Source organism: Cryptotermes secundus, unplaced genomic scaffold (assembly GCF_002891405.2).
Source record: "Cryptotermes secundus unplaced genomic scaffold, Csec_1.0 scaffold17, whole genome shotgun sequence".
NCBI classification, from domain to species: Eukaryota; Metazoa; Arthropoda; class Insecta; order Blattodea; family Kalotermitidae; genus Cryptotermes; species Cryptotermes secundus.
Genome location: NW_019729207.1, coordinates 738,428 through 750,118, shown reverse-complemented (window position 1 = coordinate 750,118; position 11,691 = coordinate 738,428). Strand labels below are relative to the sequence as shown.

The 11,691-nt window shown below is 46.5% G+C and overlaps 1 protein-coding gene across 1 annotated transcript in view; it reads left to right on the top strand.

The window, feature by feature from the left end:
- Nucleotides 1-11,691, top strand: part of LOC111865331 — a 36,568-nt gene that overhangs the window by 14,686 nt on the left and 10,191 nt on the right. The window contains exons 6-11 of the mRNA XM_033751781.1: nt 271-1,157; nt 2,010-2,156; nt 3,736-3,880; nt 7,731-8,157; nt 9,770-9,888; nt 11,488-11,557. Of these exons, the coding sequence (XP_033607672.1) occupies nt 271-1,157; nt 2,010-2,156; nt 3,736-3,880; nt 7,731-8,157; nt 9,770-9,888; nt 11,488-11,557 (1,795 nt within the window). The remainder of the gene's footprint in view (nt 1-270; nt 1,158-2,009; nt 2,157-3,735; nt 3,881-7,730; nt 8,158-9,769; nt 9,889-11,487; nt 11,558-11,691) is intronic.

The following is an 11,691-nucleotide window of genomic DNA, read 5'->3' as shown; positions in this document are numbered from 1 at the left end:
ATCTCTGGTTACCTGTGGTCACTGGGCGCTTTCTGAAAGAACTGTCAAAGGTCCGAGATTCGATCTCTAAGCCCGAAAATTCGGCGCACAGATCAATTTGGAGTTAATTTAATGAAATCTTAAGCCGATAATTCGTGGGAGATCGAAGCAGGACGGCGTTTACAAGCAAGATAACTTTATAAAATAAGGACAAAAGGCGTTATCTACCGATAAAAACATCAATAACTGATCCGTTTTGACCCTTAATATTGATATGTGATTCCGTTACAGATGTGACGTTACCTGTCCCAAGGGAACCTACGGCCACGCATGTCTGAAAGAGTGCAACTGTGAAACTGGCGACAGTGACGAGAGCGCCATCTGTGATCACGTGACGGGGGACTGCAGATTAGGCGAAGCCAGGAGAGAGGATCACGAGTCGAACCGTCACATAACCGCACCTCCAGAGATTCACACAACCGCCAGGCCTGCGGTGACACAGACAGCCGATGCTAAGGAAAATGAAGCTAAGGACAGTGCCTATACTGCAAAAATTTTCCAGCAAACAGGTCATAGCGCTCCTCAAACACTTGAAAACACAGACAAACGCATTCATTTCACTGATGAGAGAGCCCTTACAAGCACAATTACTTCCATGCCTTCCTTCCTTGCAGATATGGGAGCAAAAACAGAAATTCCTGAAGAAGTTCATAACAGTTCGTTAGGAAGCATCACGTCACTGCCCGATCATCAAAGTGACGATGTGGATGTCTCTGAACAAGTCGAGGAGCCTGAAACAATAAAACTCGAGGATACTGACCGGCCGATTGAAGAGCCTGGAACTACAGTGACGGAGAACGCGAACCAGAATGTTCGTCCCGCGCGTAGACCAATCATTGTCGTCTCCGACGGGTTGCTGTCGGGAAGAATGGAAGAAGACGGGAACGAGGGAACCGGAAGTGGTGTTTGGAACCTGGTGTCGAGCGCAAGCGTGGCCGGAGGGGTGGCACTCACGCTCATCATTATGGCCACGGTGACTACGGTGTTAGTGTCGCATCGCAGAAACAAAGCCAAAATGGCGGTAGCTGAAAATGAGATGGCGTCTGTCCGGAAGCAGCAACAGGCCACGTCTGGACCACGCGCGTATAATTATACGCAGGACGTCACGACGCTTCCACGTGAGTTACTCTATCCAAGCGTCAAACTTTCTGTTCTCTGCGGAGTTTCCTTCGCTTCTGCGTCTGATTTTACGCCAGCGTCAGCAGCCGGAATGTAAATATACTGTCGAATGACAGAATGACAGACGAACTGGAAAGGATCCGGAAGGAAGTGGTAGTAGCTTAACTGAGGCATTATCCCAGCATTTGCCTGCATGTACTGAAGAAAACCACGACAAACGTCAGTCAGAACAGCTGACGATTTGGCCGATAATCGAACCGAGCAACTCCCAACAAAAGTCTTAGAGTGTTACCCCTATAGCAACGTGCTCAGTTTCGCCCCTTCTCATTAGCCTACTTTCCTTGTTCTGAAAAAGCAGTCTTATGCGATTAGCTCGCTGTCTGTCTGTGTATCCTTATCGATTTTCGAATGCCTGAACCAATTTTTATGAAACCTGGTATGTACGAGTGTATCATGACACCTGAGCCCATCTCCCCAGCGCACTTCATAAATCCACCCCATTATTCTGTGTTTCTGCATTTGTATCCCCCCTACCGTTGCCAGGCAGCGGCTCGGTAAACACGTTCCCGCTGCAACGAATACACAAAGTAATAGAACTGTTTGACGCGTCGTTTTCTATGCCATCCGCACAGAAAACATCTCTTCCATTATTGCGTGTTCTCTCGTTTCAGGGGGAAAGTGTCCACATAGCTGTTCCCCAGCAACTGCTCTTGCACAGTCGCCTGTTACTTGGCAATGGGTCTAAATGTCACAGTATCTTCCTCTCCATAAAAAAAAACAAATATCATGCAAATATATAAACAAAAAGGGACATTTGTCCGCGTCCTGGCTGTATGCTCAATGTGTTACAGTGCGCCATGTATTTCCGGACACGGACATAAGAGCAGACGATATGCCTCGTACTGATGGACTCCAGCTGTCCTTCGGCGATGTGTCCAGTACCATGACAACCCACAACAGTTTCGGACATCCCTGTAACTCCTACAACAATGCAAGGGGTGAGTACATAATTCAGACTCCCAATCTCTTCTTACTAACACAAGTTTATACACCATTATGTCCATATGAGGCATGAAGGTAAAGTTGTCCCTGTACTTAATTAAGCACCACGCAATTAAGACGTGTGGAAGAGCAGAGGTATAGTTCCACACACACACTTATGGGGGTGAGTGGTCAGCTTCACGCCCCTGCGTCTTTTCTCCCGGGAAAAGGGTCCCACTGCCAATTGGAAAGAATGGTGGATGAGCCTCTGAGCTGGTCTAGTCCCCAATGAGAACAGAGCCCGGATTTCTCGGTCGTTCTCCCCGTAGCAAACTCACCATACTGACAGTGATATCTTGGGTCATGGGACTACCACACATGGATGCCCAAGGAACGTGATTTCGAATCTCAGCTGTGGAGACATTTCTTCACAACGTCCAGACCGGCTCTGGAGCTCACACAGGCTTCGGGGGTAAAGCCGACATCTCACGTCTACAGAGCCAAGATTAGACGCACAGAGCTACACCTCCAGTCCCCCATACGTCTTCATGGTGTGGTGATGAAATAGGTTACACAGTAAGTCGGTCTATGGATAACGCCCTAGACTTGTATTCTGGGAGTGACGGGTTCAAATCTCGGTCGTGACACAGTCTATTCTGACTGAAATTTTATATATAGTTCTTCTGTCTTCCGAGGAAAATGTCAGGATAGAGCGTGCATCATGCCACGAAAGCTTCCTTTCAGTCATTCTATGTATTGGGAGCGTCATACGCACCTGAGAAAACTAATTACGATCAAGGGCAACTTAAACTTGTAGTTCTGCATTACAATCTAACAGTGGGCCAGCCTGTCTTTTTATCGTCACCCAAAGGAATCAATTTAAACACAAATGTATTAACTCAGAACAAACAGCCCTATATGTCACAGCATGTTTCGACCTCTTTTGGTCCTCATCAGGAGCCTTATTTTACAGTTATATATTTCATAGTTACCTCCTTCACAATGGGGCATGCGGTAGCGTAGTTGGTTGAGGCACTACGCTACAAGTAGGAAGATCGCGGGTTCGAGTCCAGATGAGGTGGATTTTTTTCAATTTACCTAATTCTAATGGCCCTGGGGTCGACTCAGCCTCTAACAGAAATGAGTACCAGGAATCATCCTGGCGGTAAAGGGCGGCCGGCGCGTAAGGCTGACAACCTCACCGCCATCTGTGAGTCGATTGTCTAGGAAATGTGGTAGCCTCGACGTGTCACAACCCTATGGACCTCCACGGCCTGATGCAGGGATAGCTTTACTTAACCTCATCGCCATCCGTGAGCCGACTCTCTAGAAAATGTGGGAGCCTCGACGTCTCACAACCCTATGGGCCTCCACTGCCTGTTACAGGGATAGCTGTACCTTTTTTTTTTACCTTCTGCCTCTTTCACTGTTAATTTTATTGGCTTTAAAACACCATGATCCACAAACCAGTGTACCCATGAAGAATACCATCTACTCCTAGGTTCTCCAAGAGGTCTTTGCCACTCAGGTATTTCGACTAAACACTATGTAAATTTCTCATACTACCTGCTACATGACCTGCCCATTTCATTACAGCGTATTTAGAGCTGCAGTACGATATCCCCCCATCCTGCACGAGTAGCAACAGCAACAGTCTGCGGCCGGGGATGGAACCCGAGCACCTCTACGATGAAATCCCCTGGTGGCGGAGTACCCGCAACACGGACACATCTCGCTGCTGAATCCGTGTGTCAGTGCCTAGAGCAGGGGTCGACAAATGTGACTCTGGAGCCAAATGTGACTATTTCGAACTTCCCACGGGCCACGGTGCATCGGAAGAAGATTCAAGTGTTGCAGTGAAGACACCAGTTATCGATGCTGTTAGGCCATAAGCCAGAAACATGCCGGAAGACAAATAAATAATATAATTACTAGGGTCTAGTTACGTCTGACACGATTTTCCGAACTCTGATTCGTGTTCTTGTGAACTAAACCCAACCTGCCGTGACTGCATCACTAAGTGCTTGCACTAGACACCCAAAAGGCCTTCCATCTACGCAAACATCTCGATTTTCTTGCCCTGGCCCAGAGTCCACTTCCCAGAAGCAGCAGTAAAATCTGTAGTTAAGAATAATGAGAAAACTTTCATTGTAACGGCTCGATTCAATTCCTCCACTTGTACGGAAACTATCGATAAAATCAAAGGATCTTATGCGTGCCTCGAGAAAAGCTTTCTTTGGCTTCAACTCAGAACTTACTCTGTACTTTAAAACACAATTCCTTACTGCTTATATACCACCCATTTCATATGTTAGAATTACTCCACATTTTAACCAAACAGTGTATGCACGTCGTATGACCCTCAGAATAAATTGAAATTAATTTCATAAAGAGCATAACAGTCTTTGCTTTGTGGCAGGAACTGAATACTTAAATGTTGCTTAAATAAATTTCAGAATTGAGTTATAAGGTCTTAGACAGGGGCCATGGAATTTTGATTTTCTGAATTAGTATTGAAATATAATTTGTAAAATAATTGGGGGCTTATTTTCTTTTTATAAATTTGAAGTAGAAGGGTTACATGAGAAACATGTTACACATAAAGTCAGTTTTTTGCACTTACAGACGGGCGCGGACCTCAATGTTCCTTATCACGTCTATAACAAAACCTGCTTATGCGAGGACTGTATAAGCCAGCAAATGAGACGCAGTACAGCCATCCCTGCAAAGCTAGCAGTCGCTCAGCTGATTATTCCCGCTTACATTTCTCAAAATTACCGTTCCCAAGTCCGAGGCCTTGTGTTACACCTCCGTACCTGCAGCGGTGGAGGCCTAATTAAGGTGCTATCCCAGCGTTCTCCCAGAGGGTAAGAAAAAAAAAAGAAAGTCCCTCTGCTTACCGAATTAACCACTATGCCATGAAGACATATGAGGGAGGGGATGTGTAGATCCACGTATTCTTGACCTAGGCACTAGTTGGAAGTGAGTGGTCAGCTTCTCGCCCCAGCCACTTTCTCCCGTAGAAAAATTCCACGCTACCCACTGCCTAGGAGGCTGGGTGGACCCCAGAACCGGTCTGGATGACGTGAAGAAAAGAAAAATCTCGCACCTACCGGGACTTGAACTCCAACCACTAGGCCATTCAGCCCTTAGTCGGAATACCGACTGAGCTATCCCGGCTCCTCTGGTGGGAAGGCGGGTGACTACAGCGGTAACTCCAGATGACTCTGTTCAGTGTGGCCGGCGCGTAAGACTGACAACCTCACTGCCATCTGTGAGCCGAGTGTCTAGAGAGAATGTGGGAACCTCGACGTCTCACAACCCTATGGGCCTCCACGGCCTGTTACAGGGATAGCTTTACTTAACCTCATCACCATCTGTGAGCTGATTGTCTAGAAAATGTTGGAGCCTCGACGTCTCACAACCCTACGGGTCTCCAAGGCCTGTTACAGGAATAGATTTATTTAACCTCACCGCCATCTGTTAGCTGATTGTCTCGAAAATGTTGGGGCCTCGCCATCTCACAACCCTATGGGCCCCCACGGCCTGTTACAGGGATACCTCGGCGTCTCACAATCCTATGGGCCTCCATAGCCTGTTACAGGGACAGCTTTACTTAAACTAACCGCCATCTGTTAGCTGATTGTCTAGAAAATGTTGGGGCCTCGCCATCTCACAGCCCTATGGGCCCCCACGGCCTGTTACAGGGATACCTCGACGTCTCATAATCCTATGGGCCTCCACAGCCTGTTAAAGGGACAGCTTTACTTAAACTAACCGCCATCTGTGAGCCGACTGTCTAGAAAATGTGGGAGCCTCGACGTCTCAAACCCTATAGGCGTCCAAGTCCTGTTACACGGATAGCTTGACTTAACCTCACCGCCACCTGTGAGCCGATTGTCTAGAAAATGTGGGAGCCTCGACGTCTCAAACCCTATAGGCGTCCAAGTCCTGTTACACGGATAGCTTGACTTAACCTCACCGCCACCTGTGAGCCGATTGTCTAGAAAATGTGGGAGCCTCGACGTCTCAAACCCTATAGGCGTCCAAGTCCTGTTACACGGATAGCTTGACTTAACCTCACCGCCACCTGTGAGCCGATTGTCTAGAAAATGTGGGAGCCTCGACGTCTCAAACCCTATAGGCGTCCAAGTCCTGTTACACGGATAGCTTGACTTAACCTCACCGCCACCTGTGAGCCGATTGTCTAGAAAATGTGGGAGCCTCGATGTTTCACAACCCTATGGGCCTCCACGGCCTGTTGCAAGGTCAGATTTACCTTTCAACCTAAAGATCTGAGCGCCGTTGCCGTGCTTCCTAGTGCTATGTGGGCCGGGGTACCTCCAGTCCCGTACACGCAACGGAACACAGGATATCATACTCCGTAACATTTCGCCACTTCCTATGCCCGCGCAGCGCAGTATGTCGCCAACCAAGCAACCACCCACGAATTCATCCGCCTCTCAGCAAGAGACTGCAGAAATGTGATAGGCTGATTTCCACGTCCGCCGCAGCGTCCGATAAAACTACCAGCGTGCAGTGACAGTAGCAACCGGAAGAAGCAAGTGAGTACAACAGTGGCATATGAAGTGCAGCATTACTGAGTGAATAAAGGCGACGTATGACGTGTACTTTTCTACCGACGGACTCGGGGGAACATAGCCATTCTTGAGAAACTAGCAGTCGTTCAGCTACTCAAAACATTTCCCTCCATTTATGGAAACCCAAAGTCCATTACCGTGCTACCAAAACCCATTCATTGGTTCCAGCTTTGACCTAAATATTCGATTTATTTTATTTCATCTGATACACTTGCATTTTATTTAAATACTCTGTCCATAGCGTCGAATGATGATGTTATTCGTGAATAAGGAACTGGGAAGGATTGGGGAAGTGGTAGTGGCCAAATTTGGGGCAGAAATCCAATATCAGATACGACCTCGTGTTGCAACAGGTTTACAGTAGTCTAATTCAGTACCAAACTCACGGAAATTTCAACCATTCTCATTACCGTAATTCTAACAAAATCAAGGGAAACTTCCAGCATTCTGCGTCATGTAATTCCAAGAAAATCAAGAAAAGTTCCAGCATTCTGTGACATAATTCTAACAAAGGAAACTTATAGCATTCCGCGTCATATAATTCAAATAAAATCAGGAAAATTTTAAGCATTCTGCGTCATGTAATTCCAACAAAATCAGGAAAACTTACAGCATTGTGATATATAATTTTAAAAAATCGGGAAAACTTCCGCATTTATGACATAATAACAACAAAATCCGGAAAATTTCCATCATTTTGCGTCGTGTAATTCCAAGAAAATCCGGAAAACTTCCAGCATTCTGAGTCGTGTAATTCCAAGAAAATCAAGAAAACTTGCAGCATTCTGCGTCATGTAATTCCAATAAAATTAAGGAAATTTTAAGTATTCTGCAATATATAATTCCAACAAAATCAGGAAAACTTATAGCATTGTGACCTAAAATTCAAAAAAAAAAAATTGGGGAAAACTTCCAGCATTCTATGACATAATAATAACAAAATCCGGAAAACTCCCAGCATTCTGAGTGGTGTAATTCCAACAAAATCAGGAAAACTTCCAGCATTCTGCGACATGAATTCCAACAAAACAGCCAATATATCCTTTTAATCCTCAACTCAACACATAAGCACGATAACAGAGTTATCCTCAACAGCAGCTTCTGGGCACTTTTAAGTGAGCCAGTAGCCAAGATGACTTCGCTGCAAGTGGTCGCGTTCCTCGCCCTCCTGCTCGCGGTCCAGGCCTCTGTCAACCCACCAGGCAGCAATGAGACAGTCAGCTCCGCAGGGTTCGGCTCCAACATCATCAGCGGTCTGAACCGCTTGGTGAGCAAGATCACCGGGAGTGGCAACAATACAGCAACAGGTGCCACCGGAAGTGGCAACAATACGGCAACAGGTGCCACCGGAACTGGCAACAATACAGCAACTAGCAACACTAGAGTCGTCTGCCCTCCCCCGAGACCGCACCTTGAGGTAACTTCAATGTTCAGGCACTTTACAGCACACTCTCCCTTACCGTGTGACTTCCTCCCTCTCTTTCTTTCTATTTTTCTTGTTTCCTTCACACACATCTTCTGTCTTCCTTCCTCTCATCTTCCTCGTGACGTTGGGTTTTACACCGTGTGACTGTGGGCAATGTTGCCGACGTTTCAGAGGTACATGCTACCTCCATCCTCAGGGTCGAATTATGCAGATCACTTACTTTATATATAAAGCATTGTTTTGAAAAGGAAAAACCATTTGGTCCAGAAACTGACAGCTCCGTAATACAGCACAGTTAAAAAATACTTTATTGCTCGCTAAAACACTGAACATTACAATTTCTAGTATTGTTTCCTGTTCAAAATTCGAAGAGCTTCTTTTGCGCAGTACAGACGTTGCTTATGGCGTGCTTCTAACAAGTGTCACGATGACACATACTGAAATTACCGTATTAGCCAGAATATAGGTCGAGTTATTTTTCTTTTCTTTTTTTATAATACTGCTTAGAAAAGACGGGTCGCCTTGTCTTCGGGTCCGTAAGAATACGAAGACTATTATTTCTTAATAACTAACTCCACGGAACTGAACCCTTCTTGAGAAGCCGCTAGTTGCGCAGCTACTCAAGAATCTCCCTCAAGAGCCCTCCTCCGGCCCCTATCCTGAGCCAGATCAATCCAATTCATATCCTCATCCCAAGATCCGTCTTAATATTATCCTCCCATCTACGTCTAGGTCTTCCTAGTGGTCTCCTTCCTTCTGGCTCTCACACCGTAATCCTATATGCATTCCTCATATCCCCATTATTTCCTAATAGTTTTAATACTTTCCTAAAAAAAACTTTCTTATGATTTTCTCATTGTAAGAACGGAGTGACCATACATGCCTGCTTATACGTAGATATGGCCGTTTTCTATTAGGAAGCAACAATTTGAAGCAGTTCAACCCTGTCAGGAGTCCGAAGATACTTCAAAGACATCCTGTAATTCGACACTGCACAGCATCGGGATAGCTCAGTCGGTATAGCCACTGGCTAGTGGCTGGACGGCCGGGGGTTCCAAGTTCGAGTTCCGGTGGGGTCAGAAATGTTCTATTCTCCTCGTTGTCCAAGACCGGTTCCGGGGGCCCAACCAGCTTCCTATCCACTGGGTACCGAGGGGGTTCTTCCTTCGGGAGTAAAGAGGCCGGGGCGTGAAACTGACCACTCACCTCCAATTAGTACCGAAGTCAAGAATACGTGGTTCTACACATCCACTCCCCATGAACCTTCAAGGCGTGGTACTTAATTAGTTAAGCACAGGGACAACTTCACCTTTGACAGTGTGTTACTAGAAGCGTCGTTAAATAAACATCAGGAAATAAACAGTAGTGAGTTCTGTGATGTGAAGCCATTATATTTATTTCATCTTCGGGGGGTCAGGGGGTAAGGCCAAGCAAGTAAATAGCAAAAAGCTGCTTGTCTATAAACTACCAGACTATGGCGGCGTAGGCCCACTCTTCATTTTACTTGTGATGTTGTTGCTGGTAACTTGCTTCACCTTCACGTCGACCCTGACGTTGGGGGGACAGACACGTCCCTGACTACTGCTTGACCGGTTGTTTCCAGGGAGTGGGTGTTGGCCATAACCTGAGCATGGTCAACGTGGTCTCCAGGCTGGTCGCCGCTCTCAACCAGTCGCAACCTCCAGAGGACAACAGAGCCGTGTGCAGCATAGAGCGCCAGCCGTGAGTACCCCTTCCCTCATGTGGCTACACCTCACAAGTTCGTACAGCCTACTATCTGTCTAAACGTCGTATCTCGAGTAGGCAACCTTACGGAAGAGAGACCCCTGTATTGAAAGAGAGTTTGGTCCCCATTTGTGTCGAAAACAAAATACAGTAAGAAAGATTTGAGATTTTCACGTCCGTGACTCTAAAGAATGCCGCCTTCTGTGACGTGGCGCCGTGTAGAGGAACCTACGTGAGCAGCTGCAGGTGTCTGCAGCCACGTGCTGACGCTGGTTCCTCCTTCACGGATTTTTCTAACCTCAGGATGGAGGCGATACGTTCCTCTGAAACGTCGGTTTACACAAGATCTACACGGCGTCACATCACAGAAGGCAGCATTCTTCAAAATACAGTAACTTCTTAATGATGACGTAGAGATGACGACAATGTGCCCTTAAGGACGTGTAAGACACAAGATACATGCTGACATCAACTAAAACTGAAATTTGAAAACTTTCGAACAACATTATTGGTGCAGAGTTTCTCCATGATCAGTGGGCTGGTTCAAAGGTTATTAGGAGCCACAGAAATATGAAGAGACGGACTTCATACCAGTACACCTTCTGGCCTGGGTAAGCTTCCAAACTGACCTGCATGGAACTGTGAGGCGTTATCACGCTGCCAGCCCATTTCATTCTGGTGTGGACGCCATATATATTCATGGTGCTCATTTGCAACTCACGGACGCCATGCACCCTCAATGGAACCTGATAAAGCCTACCCAACTGTAGATATACACAGCGCCCACACAGTCACTTAGGCATTTTTCATACGTTACAGTATTTCGGACGATGCATTGTGACCATGCTTTTGTTAGTTCCAGTACGTTAGTTAGTTGAGGCACTGTGCTACTAGACGAAAGGTCACTGGATTTTTTCAGTTGACCTAATACTTCCAGCCGCACTCTGGCCCTGGGGTCTACTCAGCCTCCAACAGAAATGAGTTTCAGAAATCATCCTGGGGGTAAAGGACGGCCGGAGCGTAAGGTTGACAATCTCACAGCCATCTGTGCGCAGAAAATGAGGCAGCCTTGACGTCTGACAGCCATATGAGTCTCCACGGCCTGTTATAGGGATAGTTTTATTTAACCTCACCGCCATCTGTGAGTCGATTGTCTAGAAAATGTGGGAGCCTCGACGTCTCACAACAGGCCGTGGAGGCCCATAGGGTTGTGAGACGTCGAGGCTCCCACATTTTCTCTAGACAATCGGCTCACAGATGACGGTGAAGTTAAGTAAGGCTATCCCTGTAACAGGCCATGGAGGCCCATAGGGTTGAGAGACGTCGAGGCTCCCACATTTTGTAGACAATCACAGATGGCGGTGAGGTTGTCAGCCTTTCGCACCAGCCAACCTTTACCTCCAGGATGTTTTCTGGTACTCATTTCTTTTAGAAGCTGAGTCGACCCTAGGGCCACAGTGAAGCTGGAAGGATTAGATAAATTTAAAAATATAGTGACTTCATCGGGAATCGAACCCGCGACCTTGCGGCTTTTAGCAAAGTGTGAACCATTGAATTTAATCATGTTAAATTTGCGATGTTCTCTTGCTCCCTTAGGATTGCGAACACCGGGAGAAATGCAACCACGCCCCCAGCAACAAGTTCTGCAGGAAACTACAGCAACGAGGTGCGTTCACACACGTTATTATTTACGGGCGGGTTAAGGCACAGACCGAACATAATTAAATTTATCAAGGTTTCTTTCTCTTTGTCACCATAAAAGCTCTTCAGTCTGAGGTCTCATAAAATAGAGTAAAAGGT